Source organism: Pleurodeles waltl, chromosome 11 (genome assembly GCF_031143425.1).
Source record: "Pleurodeles waltl isolate 20211129_DDA chromosome 11, aPleWal1.hap1.20221129, whole genome shotgun sequence".
In the NCBI taxonomy this organism is placed as follows: Eukaryota; Metazoa; Chordata; class Amphibia; order Caudata; family Salamandridae; genus Pleurodeles; species Pleurodeles waltl.
In genome coordinates this window covers 991,657,105-991,682,500 of record NC_090450.1, presented here as the reverse complement: position 1 = coordinate 991,682,500, position 25,396 = coordinate 991,657,105, and the positions used below count along the sequence as shown (strand labels likewise).

The 25,396-nt window shown below is 43.7% G+C and overlaps 1 protein-coding gene across 8 annotated transcripts in view; it reads left to right on the top strand.

The window, feature by feature from the left end:
- The window catches only part of EP400 (E1A binding protein p400), a 601,391-nt gene that overhangs the window by 25,529 nt on the left and 550,466 nt on the right, over positions 1-25,396 (top strand). For 6 of the 8 annotated variants that reach the window (XM_069215335.1, XM_069215337.1, XM_069215334.1 and 3 more), the window contains exons 3-4: positions 8,723-8,813; positions 16,383-16,490. In XM_069215335.1, the coding sequence (XP_069071436.1) occupies positions 8,723-8,813; positions 16,383-16,490 (199 nt within the window). The remainder of the gene's footprint in view (positions 1-8,722; positions 8,814-16,382; positions 16,491-25,396) is intronic. The other 2 variants (XM_069215336.1, XM_069215331.1) reach the window with 1 other exon arrangement.

Genomic DNA, 25,396 nt, shown 5'->3' with positions numbered 1-25,396 from the left:
GCCAAGAAGCCGTCAGTGCTGTGTATGGCACCACTTGGTATGTGTTGTTGATTGTCCTCAACCAACGTTTACCTTCCGCATGTTGTCTTGTGATCCAGTATTTATAATCATGCTTGCTCAGTCTAGACTCCGCTTCCCTGTGGCATGCGTGCGACCACCTGAGGTGTTTGATCCCTGTACCCTGCTGGGCCACAGCCTTTTCTAGTGGTCGTAGCTCTGATTTTCATTAAGTCATCATGCAGTGTGCGTCGAACCCCCCTGGTAACTGTCATACATCATCCCTGTCACCTTGTGTGCGCCCCATTCCGTAGCTTGGAGTGGGATAGAGCTCTTATTTAGGTCGAAGTACTGAGTAATACAAGTGGAGAGGTCCTCCAGAAAGGGGGCATCTAGCAATGTTTCTGTTTGTAAGCACCATTTAGGGATGCGCACGCGTGGCCTGCCCCACTGCAGGCCCACCTGTAATGGGCAATGGTCTGAGAGCGTGCGGCCAGGGTATTCCGACTTAGTAACCAAAGATCCTAATTGATCAGTACAGAGTATTGAGTCAAGTCTGGTGTGGAGGTAGTGAACCGGTGAGTAAAAAGAATATTCATGTTCTGTTGGGTGGCCCAGATGCCACTCATCGTACAGGCGCTGTTATGTCAATCAGTTACTAAACTTTTGCTGCCCGAGTCCCTGCGGCGCCCCTAAAGGGGGCTATAGAATGATCCAGCGAGACATCCGGTACACAGTTAAAGTCCCCGCCCCAGAATCTCAGCGCTGCTGGGTCATGGAAAAGGGCAGGTGTAAGTGTATCAAAAAAGCTTGATTGATCGGTGTTGGGTGCATATATCACATCTCCCTCCTGTCTGTGCACTTTCACACTCCACCAGAGTCGGAACCCCTTGTGCAATCCAGATGAGTACCTCATGCCGTACACGGAGGAAGATGTACCGTATACCTGCCCTCTCCAGTTAGTGCACTACAGTTCCGCCATTGCTAAATTCATCTCCTGTAGAATAGGTGTGTGTGTGTGTGTGTGTGTGTGTGTGTAGGGCTTAGTCAGGGTCGCCATGCCGCTCACATTCTTGTCACCACTTGTTATTGTGGGACAAGTATATTGGTATGTATACTCATGATAGGGTGTTACAAATGTGGTGCCTCATGGCGAACCCCAGGGTACAAATCATATTTGTCCTGAATAAACCATGTTTCAATAACCACGCCTTCATTTCTTCCTTCCCCACCATTACCTCCCACGGTCCTTCGCATACATGAACTGGCTGTATGAAAACAAATTAAAAAAATAACAGACAAATTCCTCCTCCTCCCCACCACCACTACCAGTCAGAAAACATAAAAGTCCCAAGCCAAATGCCCCCCAACAATAACAAAAAAATGAATTAGTAAATAGATTGGGCAAAACATGTTCATTCTCAGAGTCACTGAGTAGAGTGTCAATGTTTTGTATATCTGTGTGTTATAGGGCCATATCAAAGAGTATAACACCCAGCCCTCTCAGTTGGTGTTGCTTACCTTTGGTGGGGGTCAATGTTAGTAGCTAGCTAACCTTACCAGACCATTACCTGTGCAGGCCTTAGGATCCATCCTACAGTTCATCTGCTGATTGTGGTGTGATCTTTGGGCCTTGATGCACCCCGGTACCCAATGAAGATGAGCCACCCGAGTCCGATCCCGACTCTGATAGGCGCTCAGAACATAGTGGGGCAAAGGCATTTGTGCATTGGAGTGAAGCCTGGAACACCGCTCGGGCCTGTTCCGCTGCCACTTAATCTTTGGTTGGTTTTGCCTTGATGGATCTGCATTTCTGTCATCGAGATTTGGATACTAGCCAGTCATCGGCTCACAAACCCTAGGGCTATTCACATTTCAATCCTTGGCCTGCAGCCAGGTCCACATGCCTTATGGTGGAAAAAAATATGAGTTGTTTCACTATCAACACCCTGAGTTTCGCCAGAAACAAGAGTGCATATTTGAGTTCTAGCTCACCTAGTCGTTGCTTGACCTTGCAGTAAGAAGTCCGATTGCACTGCACCTCCATCGTGAAATAGGGAAATACTCTTATCATTGCATTATCGTATTGCCAAGGGCCCTTGGTGCAAAACTGCTGAAGCAGCATATCTTGGTCTCTGTAACTGAGAAGATGAGCAATGATGGGGTGCAGCAGGGCGCCAGCATGAGGGGGCCACCCGGCGTCCGATGTGCTCGGTCAGTTGAGGAGAACTTGGGCACATTGTCTGAGAGTACCGTCTTTGTGAGCCATTCTTCAAGGAAGAGTTCCATACTAGGGCCTTCAGAGAGCTCGGGAAAGCCGAATAGACAGATGTTATTACACCTGGATCTTGATCCTGCATCCTCTGCCCTTGCGATGTAGGTTGGCAAGTGTGGATTGCGTGTCATTCACTCTATCAATCAAGTTATGGTGGTCGGCATGTAGCAGATTCACTTCCAGTGAGATAGCGTTAGTGAAGGTTTCCAGGGAGGTTTTAGCCTGGAGATGAACTGAGTGGAATGAGCTTACAGGGTTGCTTCGAGGTGTTGCAGACTATCAAGAGTCCTGTCAGCAAGTGTAGGATCAGTCGTCACCTCTCAAGCACCACTGGACAGCGCTTTGGCAGTCGTGAGCTTCCCCACCATGATATCCATTCCTGGAAATCCGAGAAGTGGCTGAGTAGTGACAAGTAGAGTGGATAGCTAGCAGTCACATGTAGGGCACCCTTCAAAATTATCAAGGCTAGATCAGGCAGACATAGTCTACACATGGGAAGGCTATGGTGGGTATGGTCAGAAAGAGGGTGGATAGCTCGAGGCAAAGCAGTCAATGGCAAAGTCAGTCCAGGTGTCCCGGGATTGTGAGAAGTAATGAAACACACTAGCCTCTAAATAATATGTGTCCTAATCCACCTGTACAGGACAGTGGAATAGTGGTGCCAGCAGCAGTAGTCACGCTCCAAAGTTGACAGTTCAATTATGGCAGCAAGCCATCGGCATGAGGAGAGTGTTGTTGCAGGAAGCATAGGCGAGTAGCGCACTATATATTTGGACTTGGAGACTAACAAAAAAACAGGCTGCACCCCGTAGGCCTCCTTCATAGAATAAAAGCAGAGGGAGACCCCCTGGCGTACTCCAGTTCTCCACTCGGTAAGCACATCCCCTGTAGGCGGTCAGGAGTTCCAGTCTGGCACTATCTGGATTATAGAGCAGTGTTATATGATTAAATGGTGGGACAGCTCTCCTCTTGGTGAGTAATCCCTGGGGTAGGCAGTGCAAGTGCTACCTATGTTGCCCACAGAGCCAGCGCTGTATTTAGAGGCATGCGGTCAGCATAGCAGCTCAGCCCGGGTGTCACACACACAGGCCACAGCCAGTGATCAGCCCACACGTGTCTGTGGCCCCAGAGGAGGCCCGCAGCAGGGCAGCATCACACGGGGGCATTTCCCCACCCCCTAGGACCTCTGATCATGGTGTCCTCACCAGGCGCATAGGAGGGCTGTACTTCTTGGAACTCCAATCCTGCACGCAAGTTGAGCCGAGCCCCCAGAGGAGGCACATCACCACCGCAGAGCAGAAGCTCAGTAGTCCATAAGCACGCTGGTGCTGGGAGATTTGTGGGGGGCGCTCCTTCTCAGCTGATAAACATGCTCCCCTGTCTGGATGAACGGGCTCGGGCCCACATTGAACAATTAAGCAGCATGGCAGAGTCGCAGGGGGCAGCTCCCTTGTCTGTTGTTTAAAGGTGTCATGCTACCTGCCATACCTGGCTACCGCCGCTCACAGGCACACTGACGCAGCACACACTGTAGATCAGGTGCCGCAGCTGGGATAGTTACTCACTGCGCAGCATCCCAGCGCATATTACGATGGTGGTGGCAGTCGTTGAGGAGGTGTCCTCTGCAAACAGGACGCTATGACATGGCCAGGTCAGATCGCCATTTAGCAGGCCTCACAGGGCTCCTTCTGTTGGGTGACTGCTGCAGCGCAAGTGGGACAATTATTTAAGTTCCCCGAAGGCAAGTCTCAGATGATATAAGGGATGGGGCGGGCAGGCGGGTATGAGCAGGGCTGAATGGGTAGGATCAAGTAGGATATTTATTACGAGTCTGACACACAGCTCTTAAAAAAGCATCCATTGCGGCTGCCATGTTGGCAACGGACCCCTTGCCCACCGAGCCACTGAGCAGTTAACCTCATGGCTATTATTCCATCTTTGTTTGCTTGGGCTGTAGTGTACAAACACTTTTCTTGGAATCTTTAATCATACACTACCACCACAGTAAAATTGTTGCATGACTGGGAGAAACAGGAGTGCTGTAATGTATAGCAAAGTAGCTGAAACTGAAGATAAAGATTAATTTCAGATACCTCCAATATGCCCCAACCAGCTAATGAAAATTATGGAGCTACATGTGTGTAAGTCAGCACACATTCTTGTATTCCTCTTTTGCGCAGTCTCTAATTATCGAAAGACGTTAACTTGTGACACCCGAAAATAAATTACCTCTTCCTACTGATACAGAAAAAAACTGAAGGAGCGAAGGGAGGTGTGGCGATTCAGGATTAGAGTGAGGGGTGACCAGTAGAGACGTAGGAAAGGTGTTAGAAGGAGCCATAACTTCCAGGGGCAATAGTCATGCAATAGTGTTTTCTTTTCATCACTCATCTAGTTTGTAGCTGCTGTAGTTATAGTTACCTTAACAAAAACAGCAACATTTTGGGTGGATGTAAGGGAAACATGACGTGGAAGATCACGTGTGCTCTTCACATGGTGCACGTGACCAGTGGACTACTGAATGTCTGCCTCCTTCCTACTACTAAGCCCAAATAACTTCTTTCTGTCTCTCACTGCGGGTGGAGCATTCCAGGGATCTGCCAAGAGCCCAGCTGGCCACTTCCATTTGTATAGCCATTGTACTTACAGAACATGGTCAGGAATCCTGTCTGCATGGCCGGCACTAGTGTAACTGTTTTGGTGTAAGTTGAAAGCCCTCTCTCCCCTGTCCGTGCAATGCCCGGTTTCTTTAGATGTGCGGCTGGTGCTTGTGCCAAAGACCTCTCCCTGCTTAAAGTGTTGAAGCGCTGGTTGTAGCAGACTTGGCTTCGCATTTTGCCGCTGCTTTTAGCTCCATCGCTTTCTGATTCTGTATAACCTGTCCTTTACTTTTTTCTTTTTTAATTTCCCCTAAAAGATTTGGAGGTTGAGGCAATGCCTTGATTATCTGCTGCTTGCACCCTCACCGTCCTGTACCCGCCAAAGTCTCCACTCTCTCTCTTTGATCATTTTTTCACAGTGAGGTCTGTTCTCCTGGCTTCTGAAACCTTGGGCTTTGTTTTGGGAAGTGATTCCTTCATGCAAATCTGTTTTTCTTCGTCAGAGGGAAGTAAGAGGCCTTACTTACTGTTGGATGCCAGTGATCGGCCCCACCTACGGGATGTGTTCTGAAGTGTCCCATTGGAAGAGTGAAATGTGTAGTGCTTTACCATAGACCCAGTGATGTTCAAGCCTCATTAGTGTACAATAATATACAGTGGCGCTGCGTTATTGATTCTGCTAGGGTGACTTAGGGGGTCACCCTTTAACCATGTCAAAGTTTGTTGCATTCCTTTAGTGTAACAAATGCCAACCTATGCAGTGTGTCGTATTGAATCCCCATTTTGTACATTGATCTAGAATTGCGTGTGGACTAAATTGTAATAACTCCTTTGAGGAATTGGACAGACTGGCTGAAGGGTAAAATATCAGCCTACTCTCACCGATAAAGTCTTCAAAATTCAAATTAAAATTTTGATTATACTACAGCTGTAAAAAGGCAAGGAATAAATACAGGGATCCTTTCTTTATCCATTCTGGTCTCCTCCAGCCTGGAAACCAGTTGCTGAAATCTTGTGACTCTTCAGAACACACATGTTGGGGGGCATATATAGTTACCCCTCTGGCTTCAGTTCAGTAACTTCTGCTGCATCTCACCTCCAGGCCTATGGATTCCATTAGTATAGAGTGCTTGAGGTGATAGCAGCAGGGGACCTATGCCTGCAGTTCACTTGTTGATTAGTTATGCCAAGACCTTTTGAATGACCGAAATATATTTTTCCCTTTCTATTTTGTTTTCCCACTCCTAAAACTGCGTTCGTCTCAGGTAAAAGTTGTGACAGGAAAGGATGGACAGACTGGGACTCCAGTTGCTATTGCAACCCAGCTTCCTCCCAATGTTTCTGCTGCTTTTTCAACACAGCAGCAACCGTTTCAGGTACTTTTTTTATCCTAAACAAAACTGGTCGTCTCATCCCAGACGTTCATATTTTTTTTCCATCCAAATGTTCTGCCTCCGGGCAGCATTCAGTATTTTTCTTTCCCACCACAGCCCATCACTCTCACTTGAAGAAAAGAGGTGCAGATGACCTCAGCATGAGATCATGTTTTTTTCTTTTGGTGGCAGCCAGTTACTTTAGCATTCTTTTGTCTTTGGCATTTTTTCGCAGCGCCTCGCATGCATGCTGCTATGTGTACTGACTTCTAACATGTTTGCATTCTGCCCATTGCTGCATCCTATGTGGTGTGTCCGACCTGTGCTGTTCCTGTCTCACTGTGGCTGTTTGTCCTGCGTGGCATGTCCAGAGACTGCATTTGCAACAGTTGTGGGTTGGTGGGGATTGCCATTTAAAAGGCTCAGACGCTGTCTCTTAATGAAGAGATCCTTGCTGTTATTTCCTTCAACATCTGTAATCTATCTACTGATCCTTCTTTGCAGTGCACATCTGGGTGAGTTGCATCTTTGGATTCAACTGTCACCCTATGTGTAGTGCCAAAACTACACATTGCCTTATAATTGAGAACAGGTTAATATGGTGCATGTTTAATTCTGGTAGTTTGCTGGTCTTCACAGGTGAGTGTTATTTGTATGGGCAAGTCACAACATTAAGCAACAGTAGACCGAGCATCACCCTGCTTGTAGATTAACAGTGAGGACAGGTGAATTTGCGACTCGGCTCCTACGAACAGCCATTCCATCCCTTGTATTTGGAAAGGCTGCAACAGCTCAACCAGTAGCCTGGTCTCCATCCTGAAAAGTACTCCTCCAACCTATACACACATTCTTACTATAATTTCACCTGGTTTTGATAGCATGATTAAAACTTCCAGTCATAAAATGACAACTAACCTGTTGAACCTTGTGGTATGCGTTTAATGCCAGGAAATGTATTTGGTTAGCACTGAAAGAGTTGATGCTTTACGTGGTGAAGGTCCAGTGTTTTGGTAGCTTTTCTGTATCCAGTGGAACACAATCTGGCTAGTTCTTTTTCTAGATTACTCTGTCAGTCCTGCCTCTCTTTGGCTTAGAGCATTTTAGCTTTTACTTACTGTTAGGTAACATGTTTTTGATTAAAGTAGGCAATAAGATTGCACAAATTGGCAGCGTACCAATCCTATAAATATTGTAGCTAATAACATGGACATGTTGTAGTGTATGAATGTCTGTGTAAGTCAGTGGGAACTTGTGGGTCTCTACTGCCATCAGTTGCTTATCGACCAGAGAATTAATTTAAAAATCACGGGGTTTAATTATCATATTTTTTAAATAAGCACCGAGAATTCTGTGGATGTTATCGATCGACCGCCTTTACTTTTACAGTTTGAAGGTTGGTGACTAGGGATTAGGTGTACAAGTATACTTTGATATTTGAAAATATCTAAAAACAAATGTTTTCACTGACAGGTCTTCTAATCTTGCTGTAATTTAAATGTTTTGTTTGTACCAGAGGGTCATAAAGTAGTGGGGCATACTTCATCAGGCTGGGTTAGTGTTAGTCCTCGTTTCAATTCTTGGGGGCATTGCTGACCCGTCTAATCGCCAGAGAAGGCTTGCACCACTGCCAATTGTTTAATAGGCTCATGTTCGCCAGCCAACTCGCCTGAGGCTCTGGGCTTGACCTAATTCAAGTTACTGATTTCCAAGTATACATCCATTAGGCATCTATTGTCAGAGTAGTACTGTCCCTAATCTATGGATCTAAACATTGATGGGGCTATTGAGAAATCACCTAGGAATGGTCTCCAATTCACATATCTTTTCTTACACCTCTCAAGCATTGTCATTCCCAAAACAAATATTGAAAAATATGTATCATTAGAAGATCAGTTAGGCTAAATTGATGGGCTTGAAAATAGTTGACCTAATAGTAAAAAATTGTGTATTCTGCTATTTCTTTGACCTTAACCCAGAGCAGGCATGCTTAGTAGATAAGACGTTACTCTTATGTTGCCAGCAAGTCTTTTGGTAAATTTGGTATTTATATTTCATGTGCTATTTATTAGTTTTCCCTTGTTGTTTTTTGTGTGTGTGTTTAAGACGGCTGACTGGGTTTAAACCGTATTATGATTCCCGACTTTAACCCTGATTGTAGTACCTACTAGTATTTGAGGGTTCCTGGCACACTTGATATATATGAACATGTTTAAGTTAAAGAAGCTACACACTCATCTGGACAGAAGGCTGTGTTCTTTCATCTGAACATGGCTTGGTCAGGCACCAGCAGTGTTGCACCATCATTTTTCTACTTCTTGCAAGCTCTCCAGATTGAGTTGTGCTTCCAGTTTGTGCACTATGATGCACCTTAGTGCCACTGACTGGTGTCTTGATTACCTTCGCTGAAGAGTGGTGTACGCGCAGTCTCATCCGTGGTGATTTTTGCATTTAATGATTTTGTTTTTCATTCCCGTCAGCAGCAAATACATACAATGAGCCCCGTGACGGGGACTGCAAATGCTATAGAAATTGAAGCTTTCAAGAGACAGGCTGCTGCGACGCAAGCAGGTGAGTTGGATCATTTTCTTGATTCTGTGCACGCCGTATTGAGTGTTTGTAAAGTTTGATTTAGAGGATATTTGGTAAAGTTGTATATGCCTCTGAAATAATTTTTCATTCTGAAGTAAAGAGTACGTTTCGCCCTATGTACGTTTTAGGGGATTAAACAGACGACAATACAAAATCACAGACTCCTGCATTTAGTTTATTTTTACATTTCACCTACACTGTTGGCAAATAAATCTTTTGTATTCAATATAGGCTTTGAGTGAGATTTTGGTACACAACCTTGCTCTCGGTTTAACGATTATTGTCTATCTTACTCCATGCTTTTGAGTTGATGGCTTCACCCTAGTTCTGATGTTTATCCCAATTATGGACCATTTCATTCTCACTGTGTGTAGGTTGAATCCGCGTATCCTTCAGCTGCTCACGAGAAAGGACAATTTTCTAATTTTGCTTTTAGCACTCCATGGGAGTGCATTGGTGTCCACATCCTCCTTCACTGTGTAATACTTTAATTTATTTGCACACTACTACAGGGATGCTTGTATTACCGGTTTCTGTCCCAATGCACTCTCCTGCTCCCTGCATCTTGTTTTTTTGTTATTTGTTTAGAAAATAATGTTTGTCAGGCCCTAAGACAAAGCCAGTAGGTTTCACAAACAACACCTAATTGGCTAACTGATAGTTAACACTTGTCAGCCAGTCTCTTTCTCCCTGCTTTCTGTTAGATTCTTTACCAGCGCCAAAAGGTCCATCATTCTTAGTCACTTTATGTGGATGCATTAGCATGAGGGCCAGAGGCAGACATGCCAAGTTTGTTCTTCAAACCTAATGAGACCGAATTGGGCCATTCTGTAATAGTGCAGTGAATGTTGCTGTACTGTAGTGTTCCATGTGCTATTTGAGCTGCAACTGGCACATTTATGTCTGGCAAGGTTGCTGATCTTTAAGCTTTAGCTGTTTCTCCTCTATTTGTGTCACAAAAATTAAGGATTGAGGAACTACATCAAGAAGTAAGAGCAAAATAATGGCTTCACTGACACCAGTGAAATTGAGAAATGACCAGACACAGCTTTAGCTGAGCCTTGGCCCATACTCTGTGTCCTTCTTGGCCCTTTGTTGCTGCCCCTTCTAGCCAAATGAGTAAGGCATTTCATCCTCTAGTTAACTCTGAGAGTTGCGCTTTAAAGCTGAGTGCCTAGAGTAAAAGGTTATCTTGTTCTTGGAGCCCCACGGGCAGCATGGCATACAGAGGGAGCCGGCATCTGCTCCCTGAAGGGTCCTTGAGTCCCCTTCAGTTCCAAGGCTCTTTAACATTCTCAATGCCTTGTTCCTTCTTCCAATTGATTTGAAGTATTAAAAGCAATAGAACACAATTCTGCAGAGAGCACAGACTGCAACTGAAGAAGAAATCTGCTGAATCCGGCTTCGGGGACTGACACCTATGTGTTTTTAAAACAGTAGTTTTGGGTGGGGGGGGATGAAAACTGCCTGCCCCACATACACAAGTTATTCTTCATGTAGGGAAATGTGCAGGCATTGCAAACCTGTGTAGTCTGTTTAAAAACTTGCTCAATGTATGTTGAATAAAGAAATGGAATCACCTGGGAAAGATGTCACCCCTCCGCCTCCCACCAATAATGAGTCTGTGCCCTAACCTGCAGCCTCAGTAGCTTTACTTCCTACTGCTTTACAGGTTCCTCACACTCCACATGATGGTGTTTTCCTCTGTTTGGGGGCATAGAGCCCTTTTCTGATGATACTTCTCCCTATCAATCCCCAGCATGTGGTTTTCCTGACCAAATAGAAACCTTTGGGGTAAGTTACTGCAGACCCCTATGCAAAAAATATACAAATCATGAGTGGTTTGGTAATGTTCCTTGAACATCCTGATGCTTTTTAAAGCAAGGTTCTATTTTGGAAAACGTTTTCAAGGGTTTACTTATGTTCAGTTTAGGAAGTTATCCAGGGGGTCCAGGAGGTAGCACTCTAGCACATAGAGCATGGTTTGCACTGAGGCTGCCCAGCCATTAAAGGACTGCTACGTGGATTGAAGGCATATACTGTACATTCTCCAGGGCTAGCCACACAAATTAACTTTGCAGGAGAATTGGGATTGCTAGAGGGCAGTTTACCTGCGGAAAGTCACAGACTAAATTGTTGACTGAATCAATGCTGGATTAAGGGTTTCTGGAATCATTTACGGGGTGCCACCACATGCCAGTGATTAGATGGCACCTCTTCCAGAACACTAAAAGCATGGTGATCGTGGAGTTCCACCCATGTTGGATGGGGTTATGCTCTGTAGTTGTCATAAACACGTGCATCTTCCCCTTCCCTGGTGCATTGAATTTCACCCCATGCTTGCAGAATAATTTACCCTAATTCCTCCAGCTTGTGGGCACTCTTTAATAAGGGAGCCCCATGTTCTGGGCTCCTGGTACATTGCAAGGAGCTTGTGATTGTCAAATTGTCATTTCTTTGTGAGAAGTGTGGTACCTTTTTCTAAACTGGTCTCTGACCATTTAGGCAAGACTTGATGTATCGAGTGACACTAAAATTGTGCTAGAGCTTTTTATTGGGTATAATACAAAATTTGTACATAAATGGCCCTTATGCCCTCTACTTCTCTCGTAACCGCACAAACCTCTGTAGTCACATCTGTTGAATCAGTACTATTGATTATAGCTGACTTAAATAACATGGTTGCTGACTTTATCATGTTTAATACTAAGAAAACCTGAAGATGGAGTATGTGATTTATGACATTCCCAATCTGGAAGTGAATGTTATCAAACCTAATCTGCTTGGATGATGCTGAATCAACCAGTGTTGATCAGAGGGCGGAGATCCCTTATTGAGAGAATTCTTTCACAGATCTGACAAATAAACCAATAGAAATGTTTTGCATGAATTAGAAATATGTTAGAAACGTTGTAGTTGCCCTTCATTTGGGAAATGAGTACAGTGCTATGTTGCACTCACTGGTGCCTAATACAAGGTCACCTAATTTGACTTTGTTAGATATCGGTTTTTTGTGTGTTTTTTTTTTGGTTATATATATTTTTTCAAAATGCATCTGAAGCTGATGGACAGTCTTATGGTGGGCAGTGATAATGAAGTTAGGTACATGAGACAACAACTTCTGTGGACTGGAGGATAAAACCTGATTAGGGTGTTAAATAGATTCCGAGAATGTGAGTCAATTGAAGATTAAACCTTCCAGTTTTTTTTTTGCAGAGAATAGAAATTGAGCTATCGGTTGGTAGATACAATAAGAGGAAATGTAGATTTAAGACCAGTGCAGATTTGAAGCATGTTTGTTATGGTCAACCTGCAGACAAAATAGAGGTGTGGAAATTAGGGTAATAGATTTCATGGTCTGATGGTGCCAGGGGTGTGAAAGGTTATCAAACATCTCCTTCTCCATAGGAGAAAAAAGTTCCAAAAACATATATAATACAACTTAAAATGCCAAATGAATAATTTCCTTCAGTATCCAGCTTATAAAGTTATTTAGACAGAATGCAAATTAACCAAAAACTCTTCAAGATGCCAAAATAAGAGTCCGTAGTTCAATTTTGTGTCATGCAAATTACAAAGGAATAATTAGTTGTTTTAAAAACCTATTGACATACACAGGTGAACTCCAGGCTGCAACACTGCACAACATCCTAGCTCAACAACTACAAACCAGATAATTTGTAAACTTCCCACAATCTTCCTAAATATGATTGACTGAATCCCATTAAAAAAATACCTCATGCGGGTCTATATAATGTACTTTGTAATTACAATAGATAACTTTTTTAATGAACATAGTGAACTGTGCTTTGCTCTTAGTTCTCATACCATGCTTTCTTAAGAATCTTTTTCTTCTCACTCAAAAAGAAGGAGCAGTCTTAACAGATAATGGACAAAGACTGTGTCCATTGTTCTCGTACCTCTGAGGCCAGCAGTTCTCCGACCTGGGTCTATGCGTGTTCAGAATTGAAAGATAATACTCTATATTTGTTTAACGTGGACCCAAAACTAATAAGGGAAGATCTCAGTATCCACCAGGCTTTTGAATGAGTGGTCTACAGATAGCTTTGCCTCAAAATGTTGTCTGCCGCCTCCTAATGTGCCTTCTCTTTCCCCAGTGTGGAGAATGCTCCTCACCTTATTTAGTGCCAGCAATTCTTCACTCAGGAAAATATAAATTCCATAATCTGAACTTTTTTACAGATTTTTGCCATGAGTCATGAAAGTTCGTCAGACTCTTGCATAATATCATTCAGCATTTAAAAGAAAGGTTTTTCATTACAGGAGATAAGTTTGATGCTATAAGGATACCTTTGGGCTCGACAACCACAAGAAATAAGTTTAATGCTAAAGAGAAAACTTATAGCTCAAGAACAAGCTAAGCATGTTCAGAAATAGAGACCCAGTTCTAATCTTACTGCTTGAAATCATCAAGATTTTTGGGAGGCCGACAGAGTCTTTAAACAAAGGCTTTCTAAGGGCTCCTATTTAACATGCGGGTCAGTAGTAAGTAAATCGGCTTCTTACAATGTTTGTGGTATTCATTTACCTAATATTTCTTTCTTTTTTTAAGGGCTCCACTTACAATCTCCCAAAACAGGTCTCTGTTGCGGGGGTTGGCTATGTTTGTCTAGTGGACAAAATGTACAGGAAGACTTGTTCTTGATCCCAAACAAAATGCCTTGGGTGGCAACCAATTGTAATGCCACACCCATTTTGCCATGATCGTTTGGTGGTTTTGATGATTGGAATTAATTCAGATGTGAATTTTGTGGTAAAGTGTTGGAATTCAGTTGTCGGTTTGGCTTTGAGGGGTTTGTGGGATAGCTGTGGTGTAGCACCAAGTAGTTCATTTACAACTTGTCTTAGAGATGTGCTATTTAGGGTGCAATATGAAGCAGCGTCATTGGCTGCTAGGGTGAGGGTGTAGAAATTTGAGCATAGAGGAGAAATTTAAAGGAATAATTTGAAAATGGGCTTGTGCCTTTAAAGAGGTTGAACAGTTGACCATGTGAAGTTGGATAGTAACATAGTGATGATATTTGTAGGAGAACACAGTGAATCAAGATAAAGTGTATTGGGTGTTTATAAACAGCTGTTCTTGCAGCATTAATAGAGTGCTTCAGTTGCATCAATTTGTTTGCCAGCAAAAAGTACAGACCAGGAAGAACCGCTTCAACAGTGGTATATCTAGGTTAAGCTGTATATCCCAATTTTCTTTGTAGAGTCAGTAGTGGAAATAACTCATTACCAGGAAGAAGCAGGAAGTGAGCTTTTATAGTGGAATAGGATGGAAATAAGGTATGTGGTAGTCCAATAACTGTTAAAAACATGCACAAGTGGAGTTAATTCTTCATTTGCCTCTTAAGTTTACCGGTGTAGTCATTTCACTGGTCGTCTGTGCATATATTTTAGCAGGGGTGTGAAAGGGTAATGCCTTTTAAGATTGCCCTTAGCTAGAAACAGCAGGCCAGGTTGCTATGGCAAACTGGTTGAGAAAGTACTTCTGGCTGAGGGCAAGACTTCCTGCAGACACTTGGGTCAGTGGGTTCTTTCTTGAATCTGCACTATCCCACTCACTCTGCTTGACCGCCTTCTTCGTTTGGGCTGGTGGTGACGTTGAGGGTGTGGCGGTGAAGGGGCCGCTTATGCTCCACCCCTCCTTGGGATGTCCTGAAGCAGAGTGATGGATTATTCCCTGCATGCTGGACTCTAGGGAAAGGCTGCGTTTTTTTGGCGCAGGGTAGAACTTCTTGCGGGCACTAAAAGATCAGTTAGTTCCTTCCCTGACTCTGCAGTGACCCTTCTCCTGCTCTGCCTGAACGTTTTTGTTGTGGGTCTTATGTGGCCCACAGTGATGTTGAGGGACTGAAGGGGTAGATGTACTGTGAGAGGAGATGGATAGCTGATTGCTCTTTTGGTTAGAATATAGTTGAAAATTTTTCTTCATTCAAGCCAGCATTGGTTCCATTGAACAACAATCTTAAATTTTGTTGGTGATAGAGAGACATTTTTGTCTTCAGAAAAGTTGTTAATTTTTATAAATTAATATAAAAAAGGCTCCACTCTGTGGATATTACCCTGATATAAAACAGGATGCACTTGTGGACGTTTGATTCTGAATTAATAGAGCATGGGGTCCAGGAGTAACTATTTTATATATTTATTGACAATTTCCAATTTTTTATGTCCGGTTTTTCTCTTATGTTAAAAATAACTTAACATATGATGATTATTCTTTGGGTTGTTAGCTTTGTCATTATGTCTGGGCAAATTTGCTACTAAAATTTTGTTTCTAAATTCCTAGGTGCACTTTGATCAGGGTAGATTTGTCCGGGCCAATGTCAGGGTGTTTTTCGAAATCTTGACGTCCTTGTTTGCATATAACTATCATGGGCAGCACTGCTGCCACAGCCATATTTATTTCAACTCTACCAGTGTTTTTAGTTTGCTGAAACCTTGTGTATTTTTTAGCTGTTTTATTAGCTCCCTCACTGAAGGCCAATGTTTTTTTGGATGATTCTCTATTTTTATTACTGTGGTAGTTGTTGAAGAAGGTACAGTTTGTAATAGTTTCTTTCCTTTGTTCTGTGCTCTTCATAAAAGTAACTGCCATTTTGCTAGTAATTTATGCAAACTGAGCCTCCCAGCAGAATCATACTTCTTAAGAGTCCATAATTGTGACTGTTGTCACAGTTTATTTTATGGCTTGCTTTGTCCCCTGTGCAGAAATTACAAATATGGTAGCAATGTTTGATGTCTGATGCACTTGTAATTTTTTTTATTTTGACGTTTCCAGCTTTTTCCCCGGAGCTATGAAGTCTATGATGGGGGCTAAAGCTCTTCAGTGTGCAGGCTTTTTTAACAAGGAGTTCTGCAGCTCCAGGCTCCAGTATCTCTGTTATGAAACTATTGTTGTTAGGTCCAGACAGGTTGCCTCATCTGCTTGATGAGTCGTTATTGAGACATCTGCGTGGGAATTTACCAGCCTCCCAAAAAGTAGTGTTCTCTTAAATCACTGCTATCTCATGCACTTTATTTTCCTTTATTTTGTATAGCACAGTACATTGTTGCGGCCTTGTATATGGAGGATAGGTACACATGGTCTTTCTAGGCTGCTGTCTGTGGGAGTTTCAGAAGCCTCTTCCATATTTTCCGCTGCCCTGCTCCTACATTTTGTAGATGTCTTTCAAGGGACCGATGTCTTCTTCATAGATCATAGGGTAATGTTTTGCTTGGGTAATTGTTGTAAAATATTCTATGAAGGATTACTTGAGCAGTGCCTGGTGTGCAGAGATTTAGGGATCAAAACCTTACTCATTAACTTACGGTGGATAAGAAACAAAGGAATAGATGTCAAGTAGAAAACAAATACGAGATTTTAAAAAAGAGCACATTTACACAGAAGGTGTACACTACATTTTAAAAACCATCCGATGTCATATAGCAATTAAGTAGCTTCAGGAAATGTGTAGGCAAATATATATTTGACTTGGAGTAATCCACCATTCCATTCTGAAAATGCCTGATCTGCTTTTAATGTTATAGATCCATCTAAAAGGCCACGGCTAGAGGTAACTCGTCATGGAATGGTGTTCCAGCATCCAGGAGTGGCATCAGGAGTATCGCTGCAGCAGTTGATGCCGACAGCACAAGGTATTGTACTTTAGAGGCATTTATATGGATCCTGCTACGCCTCATGAGACACAGAAGTGCTTAGCAGACAAGTAGCATAATTCTCTGTGGGGTGCTGAACATTGGAGACATTTGTTATTCAAATTGTGTTGGAATTTGTGATGCCACTTAACGTGCAGTTGTCACAGTTTGTAAGCAGTCTATCATGCTGCTTATCATGCCATCTGATTCATGAAGCTGTCGAAGAACGGTCATGCCATATGTCCTTAGGAGGTCGGCTAGCAGTCTGTCGTGCAGGTGTACTTTTCCTCCACCCCTGAGCCGGTCATGCAAGTGATTATTCAAGTGGTCATGCAGCATTTACAAGTAATTTGGCAAAAGTGATACCAATGAAATGCATTGTGGAGTCATCTCAGGAGCGACATACGTCCATTCACTAGTGGCACTGATAGGTCATTAGGAAATACTATGCAGAGACAGCACTAGAGCCACGGAAGTCCATCAGTGGCTGTATTGAGCTGATGTGCCATCCAGGAGTGCCTCTCCGAGGCATGCTAGATGAGAGGGAGTATGAGATCAAACAACAAAATGGGTAAATGGGGTAAAATAGCCATGGTCTCTGGCTTTAGGCCCTTGCCGAGTCCTAACTGACTGATATCTAGAGGTTGCCTTTGATCTCTCTGCCCTTACCATGAGGTGCCAGTGCTGGGTGCCCTGGGTGGGCACGTCTTGTGACTCTGTACCAAACCTAGCACTCTGTCCGTAGCATGTAGAAAAGGCTGGTGGGAAGGGAAAGTAGGCTGAGAGGTGATATGAGGAAGGAAGACCGAGGAGAGCAGAAGTAACACTGCCTTAACCACCTTCATACTTAATCTGCAGATTGTAGTCATGATGAATATTCAATGTGCACCCTGTAAACCAGGAAAGAATAAGACCTCAAGTAAAAGTAGCAATAATTGCTTAAGTTCTGTAATTTCTTTGCTAGTCACCGTAGTACATCCTAGGAAATTCCGTTATCTTTTTAAGAAAAAACATACCCTGAAAAAAAAACTCTTAGCACCATGTGTTGAAAAGGGTTGCATTTATTATACCAATTTTCCTGCACCTGACAGTTTCGCTGGCTCCTGCGCTGCACAGTTCTAAGGTTCCCCCTTGCGGATTGCTTCGGGAATTTGGTGGTGGTATTGGGTGGATTGGGCACTTTAAACCGTTACTGTGGGTATCTTTTATATATTGTTTGCTTAAAGATCTTTACCTGTTGTAATTCATGCTTGATGTTTTGGAATGTATGCATTTATTGAAGGGATTTTATTTGAAGTTTGTAGTAAGAGTGATTCTGTTAATAATGTGCTGTTCTGCACTTTGTATATTGATCTTCTTTACAGCTGACATTTTGGATTCGGGCTCTGTGGGTGTGCATTCTAGCTCTTGAGCTGATGCTTGGAGCATGTGCAAAGATCAGCCTGACTATAAAAGCAGGCCTAATACGTGCCCTTGAGTTAACAACAAATATTGCTGTTCTCGGAACTCTTGTAGAGTAACCGATTGGGCATTTTAAACTATTATTCAGTTGCTGGGGAGCTCTTTGTATACGTTGATTGCTAGAAGATTTTTACCGGGTTTAATTGATACTTGATCGTCTGTTCGGAAATCTCTAAACTGATTGATGTGATATAAATGAAAGTGAGTCTTCCTTTAATAATTTGCGATTTCTGCATGCCAACTTCCTTTTTATCTAACTCCAGAGCTGCTGCGCTGGAGCATATGTCAAGATGGGTCTGACCATAAAAGCAGGCCAGATGCCTGAGGCATGTCCGTTCGGGTCAGGGTACACCACTCGTTTCAGTTCCATCAGTTATTCCCCATCTTTTTTAAAGTCACTGCGATTCGCCACCTTTCCCATTAATTACAGATTATTGAATGATTTAAAAAAGACTAGAGAGACACTACTCCTTTAGTCTCATCTCCAGCACTAGATGAACTACTGAGAGGATTGATACGACAGAGTTCATCTGCCTAAATGCATGGCCATTAACAAACCCTGAAGACAAGTTTATGAACTTGTCAAGTCTACTAATGTGTATATAACACATGCTATGGAAACTTGATCAACAGATGGATACTTGCCCAAAATTGTGGATGCCCTTCTACCTGGTAATAGGCTATTGAAACAAGATAAGCTTAAAAGCAAATGCAGTGGCGGTGAGGCAGCCATGTTTAAACGTCAGCTGGTGCCTCGCTCACTCCTGTGCCTAATCAATTCAATCAATCAATCAGAAATTTGCAAAGGGCACTACTCACCCGTGAAGGTCTCAAGGCGCTGAGGAGGGGGGAGGTGCTGCTATTGCTCGAACAGCCAGGTCTTGAGAAGTTTCCTGAAGGTAAGGAGGTCTTTGGTCTGGTGCAGGTGGGTGGGAAGAGTGTTCCACGTTTTGGCGGCAAGCTGCAAGAATGATCTACTGCCGGTTCAAGTTCTGCGGACGCGTGAACCGGTTGCGAGGGCGTCGTCGGCGGAGCGGAGATTCCATGTCGGGGTGTAGGAGGAGGTCGGGGTGTAGAAGGACATAGTACTATTACCTTGTAGACAAGCTAGTTTTATATATCTCTTCGCCTTCGTCAGATACCTTGTTGGTTTTATTTGCGTATGGACTGCCAGACTGTATAGTGAATTCCAGCTAAATATCTTGCTATAGTTTGTTCCTTCTTGTCTCATCTAGCAGACTCTAAGTTTTTTGAAATCTTATCTTCTAGACAGTTGGTTCACCTGATGGTAAAACTAAAGAATTTTGTGAATTACTACATGTACTTAGTCTCCCCAGAGAGTCTCCAGTCCCACTTATAAAAATAAAAGTCATGCCTAAGACTTCATCGGCACCATCAGTCATTGGTAATCTATTTCTTGAACCTTGTTTTTCGTCAGATCATTGTATTGTCAAATTTGCAATAACACTTTGGAAGACCAAATCAGAAACCAAAAAAAGAATGGGGACTAATGTGTGACAGGAAACGACTGGACATAAACACCTTAATAATAATACCCCAGTGGAATTTAGTGGCATTGATGATAATTACACAGCTTAGCTGCAATGAGATTCATACACTAGGAATATTGAAGCCTCAGTTATATCCCAGTTTGATGCTGCTTAATTTACCGCAGATGTGAAACTAAAAAAAATAAATAACAAAAAATCAAACTACAACAAGTGGGATATTAATGGAGACAGGCATATGACGACACACTGAAATCATTATGTAAATCAGTGATGTCATCATTTAAAAAAGAAAAAAAAATAACCAAGCAGGTGGACTACTCCTCTACTAAAATATCGACATAGGTGAAGTCCCAGAAATATATGCTTTCCAAATAATCAAGAATGTCACCAGAACAACTAAGGAAATAATTCTCTCTAAATTTTTGTGACATACATTAAAAGACTTCTTTATTAACACAATTCATTCATTAATAATTGAAATTAATCATTGCAATTTTCCAGTAGTAGATATGGTACTTAGATTGACTTCTACCACCCTTTCTGTTCTCTCCCCCTTATCCGTGGAAGAGTGCGAAACATCTTTTGCTAAACTGAAATCTTTATATCCTTCTGATCCGTGCCCTGTGACTTTGCTCTCCAGATTGATGGTGCCTCTGTACTAGTTCTAAAAAAAATCTACTTAATGCATCATTAAAGCAGGGAATAATCCCAAATATTTTAAATTTACACTCGTTACACACTCTAAACAAAAAACGGATCGGACTTTACAATAATGACAAATGTTTGCCAAATCTTGTTTTTTCCACAGGCTCCACCTCCACCTAAAGTCCTCGCCTCTGTAACGTCCTGCTCTAGTGTGCGTTATTGCATTATCGTCGAGTTTTCCACCTTACCTGGCCTTTGCATACATGCTTTTTATCAACTTTCTTCACTTTCTGGACGTGCATTAGTCCTCCCCTAAAACACACTAAACATAGAAAGATCACATCCCTTATGCAAGACTCTTTGGTATATTAGGACGGTAGGTAGATGTGCCTTCCACACTGGTGTCCTTCATTGATTGCCCTTAGATGACACTTACATTTATTGACAGATTTCCTTGGCTTCCTTTGGGGGTTGCAGTAGTCCATACTTTTCTTCAGTCTTTGAGTCATTTACCTTCTCGGGTTATTCATGCAGAGTATGGTTGCTTGAGTTTCTTAGCTATATACTGCTTTGTCAGAGGAGAATTGTTTTAGTGGTAGCAACTGGCTGTTCAGGGGGATGTCCCTTATTTCTCCTTTTCATCTTTTCAAGTAGTACCTTTTTGGTTTTGTCAGCAAGTGTGTAATAGAAAAGGAATGTGTTTGAAGATTAACCACTCTCCGTTTCGGAGCTGAAACATTGATGGCACTGCTGCAGGGGCACCAAAGAAGGGAACTAGATTTAGGGCAGTTGCATTTCATTGAGATCAATGGCCTATCATAGGCATATGATCAGGTCATCAACTGCACCAGGATGATGCAGGAGCTGTGGTGATGCACAGTATGTATGGGAATAGTGTATCTTTTTGAGGTCTGTTTCTGTTCATAAGATCAATGGTGTCACAATAATGTTTAAAATGGCAGTGGTCTGAAGTTAGACGGAAACACCTTCAAAAGGCTGATTTGACCAGTAGTTTCAGATAATAACACCAGTTGAGTTAATTCCATTTTCTGGCCCCGGAAGCTTTATCATGACATGTAAAGGTGACTTGATTACATGTTTAGCAAACCATCTTGCACCTTGCTTGCTGGCAGGATACATTTCATAGCATAAATGCTCCACCAAGGGTGTCGCTTTTTAAAGGCGTTGCATGTCGGAAGGTTGCTTACCCCTATTTCTGATTTGGGCCATCTCAGTTGCTCATTGTCACTTCTGTCTGCAGAGTCTTTGCTGTGACCTTGGAAGCCAAACATCACATTTTAGTTTTTCAAAAATACTTAATTGAAGGTAACCTTTATACTCGTTTTGCCTGAGCCAGTGGGAACTACCATTGGATATCAGGAATTTTGTCGCTTTGAAGTTCATCATGCCTCAATTATGTTCTAAAACACCTGCCAAATGTTTACACTCTACAATTAATTTCCCAACATTTCAATCAGTCTGTCCACTTTATGCGTTCTCAAATGTTGTGTATTTCATCTAGTGGCTGTAGTTAAACTAGAGGACCTGGAGGCAATTTGAAAACAGCTCCACTGCTTATGAAATGAGGGTTAGTTGCCCACATTGTAAAGAAATGGCTCCCTATTGCAGTTACCCCCCACTTTTTGCCTGATACTGATGCTGACTTGACTGAGAAGAGTGCTGGGACCCTGCTAACCAGGCCCCAGCACCAGTGTTCCCTCACCTAAAATGTACCATTGTATCCACAATTGGCACACCCTGGCATTCAGATAAGTCCCTTGTAACTGGTACTTCTAGTACCCAGGGCCCTGATGCCAAGGAAGGTCTCTAAGGGCTGCAGCATGTCTTATGCCACCCTAGAGACCCCTCACTCAGCACAGACACACTGCTTACAAGCCTGTGTGTGCTAGTGAGAACAAAATGAGTAAGTCGACATGGCACTCCCCTCAGGGTGCCATGCCAGCCTCTCACTGCCTATGCAGTATAGGTAAGACACCCCTCTAGCAGGCCTTACAGCCCTAAGGCAGGGTGCACTATACCATAGGTGAGGGTACCAGTGCATGAGCATGGTACCCCTACAGTGTCTAAACAAAACCTTAGACATTGTAAGTGCAGGGTAGCCATAAGAGTATATGGTCTGGGAGTCTGTCAAACACGAACTCCACAGCACCATAATGGCTACACTGAAAACTGGGAAGTTTGGTATCAAACTTCTCAGCACAATAAATGCACACTGATGCCAGTGTACATTTTATTGTAAAATACACCACAGAGGGCACCTTAGAGGTGCCCCCTGAAACTTAACCAACTATCTGTGTAGGCTGACTAGTTCCAGCAGCCTGCCACACCAGAGACATGTTGCTGGCCCCATGGGGAGAGTGCCTTTGTCACTCTGAGGCCAGTAACAAAGCCTGCACTGGGTGGAGATGCTAACACCTCCCCCAGGCAGGAGCTGTAACACCTGGCGGTGAGCCTCAAAGGCTCACCCCTTTGTCACAGCCCAGCAGGGCACTCCAGCTTAGTGGAGTTGCCCGCCCCCTCCGGCCACGGCCCCCACTTTTGGCGGCAAGGCTGGAGGGAACAAAGAAAGCAACAAGGAGGAGTCACTGGCCAGTCAGGACAGCCCCTAAGGTGTCCTGAGCTGAGGTGACTCTAACTTTTAGAAATCCTCCATCTTGCAGATGGAGGATTCCCCCAATAGGGTTAGGATTGTGACCCCCTCCCCTTGGGAGGAGGCACAAAGAGGGTGTACCCACCCTCAGGGCTAGTGGCCATTGGCTACTAACCCCCCAGACCTAAACACGCCCTTAAATTTAGTATTTAAGGGCTACCCTGAACCCTAGAAAATTAGATTCCTGCAACTACAAGAAGAAGGACTGCCTAGCTGAAAACCCCTGCAGAGGAAGACCAGAAGACGACAACTGCCTTGGCTCCAGAAACTCACCGGCCTGTCTCCTGCCTTCCAAAGATCCTGCTCCAGCGACGCCTTCCAAAGGGACCAGCGACCTCGACATCCTCTGAGGACTGCCCCTGCTTCGAAAAGACAAGAAACTCCCGAGGACAGCGGACCTGCTCCAAGAAAGGCTGCAACTTTGTTTCCAGCAGCTTTGAAAGAACCCTGCAAGCTCCCCGCAAGAAGCGTGAGACTTGCAACACTGCACCCGGCGACCCCGACTCGGCTGGTGGAGATCCAACACCTCAGGAGGGACCCCAGGACTACTCTGATACTGTGAGTACCAAAACCTGTCCCCCCTGAGCACCCACAGCGCCGCCTGCAGAGGGAATCCCAAGGCTTCCCCTGACCGCGACTCTTTGAATCCTAATTCCCGATGCCTGGGAGAGACCCTGCACCCGCAGCCCCCAGGACCGGAAGGACCGGACTTTCACTGGAGAAGTGACCCCCAGGAGTCCCTCTCCCTTGCCCAAGTGGAGGTTTCCCCGAGGAACCCCCCCCTTGCCTGCCTGCAGCGCTGAAGAGATCCCGAGATCTCCCATAGACTAACACTACAAACCCGACGCTTGTTTCTACACTGCACCCGGCCGCCCCCGCGCTGCTGAGGGTGAAATTTCTGTGTGGGCTTGTGTCCCCCCCCGGTGCCCTACAAAACCCCCCTGGTCTGCCCTCCGAAGACGCGGGTACTTACCTGCTGGCAGACTGGAACCGGGGCACCCCCTTCTCCATTGAAGCCTATGTGTTTTGGGCACCACTTTGAACTCTGCACCTGACCGGCCCTGAGCTGCTGGTGTGGTAACTTTGGGGTTGCTCTGAACCCCCAACGGTGGGCTACCTTGGACCAAGAACTGAACCCTGTAAGTGTCTTACTTACCTGGTTAACCTAACAAATACTTACCTCCCCTAGGAACTGTGAAAATTGCACTAAGTGTCCACTTTTAAAACAGCTATTTGTCAATAACTTGAAAAGTACACATGCAATTTTTATGATTTAAAGTTCCTAAAGTACTTACCTGCAATACCTTTCGAATGAGATATTACATGTAGAATTTGAACCTGTGGTTCTTAAAATAAACTAAGAAAAGATATTTTTCTATATAAAAACCTATTGGCTGGATTTGTCTCCGAGTGTGTGTACCTCATTTATTGTCTATGTGTATGTACAACAAATGCTTAACACTACTCCTTGGATAAGCCTACTGCTCGACCACACTACCACAAAATAGAGCATTAGTATTATCTCTTTTTACCACTATTTTACCTCTAAGGGGAACCCTTGGACTCTGTGCATGCTATTCCTTACTTTGAAATAGCACATACAGAGCCAACTTCCTACATTGGTGGATCAGCGGTGGGGTACAAGACTTTGCATTTGCTGGACTACTCAGCCAATACCTGATCACACGACAAATTCCAAAATTGTCATTAGAAATTGATTTTTTGCAATTTGAAAAGTTTTCTAAATTCTTAAAAGACCTGCTAGGGCCTTGTGTTAGATCCTGTTTAGCATTTCTTTTAGAGTTTAAAAGTTTGTAAAAGTTTGAATTAGATTCTAGAACCAGTTGTAGATTCTTAAAAAGTATTCCAACTTTTAGAAGCAAAATGTCTAGCACAGATGTGACTGTGGTGGAACTCGACACCACACCTTACCTCCATCTTAAGATGAGGGAGCTAAGGTCACTCTGTAAAATAAAGAAAATAACAATGGGCCCCAAACCTACCAAAATACAGCTCCAGGAGCTTTTGGCAGAGTTTGAAAAGGCCAACCCCTCTGAGGGTGGCAACTCAGAGGAAGAGGATAGTGACTTGGAGGAAAGTTCCCCCCTACCAATCCTATCTAGGGAGAACAGGGTCCCTCAAACCCTGACTCCAAAAATAATAGTCAGAGATGCTGGTTCCCTCACAGGAGAGACCAACACCTCTGAAATCACTGAGGATAACTCCAGTGAAGATGACCCCCTGTTAGCCAGGATGGTCAAAAGATTGGCTTTGGAAAAGCAGCTCCTAGCCATAGAAAGGGAAAGAAAAGAGATGGGCCTAGGTCCCATCGATGGTGGCAGCAACTTAAATAGGGTCAGAGATTCTCCTGACATCCTAAAAATCCCCAAAGGGATTGTAACAAAATATGAAGATGGTGATGACATCACCAAATGGTTCACAGCTTTTGAGAGGGCTTGTGTAACCAGAAAAGTAAACAGATCTCACTGGGGTGCTCTCCTTTGGGAAATGTTCACTGGAAAGTGTAGGGATAGACTCCTCACACTCTCTGGAAAAGATGCAGAATCTTATGACCTCATGAAGGGTACCCTGATTGAGGGCTTTGGATTCTCCACTGA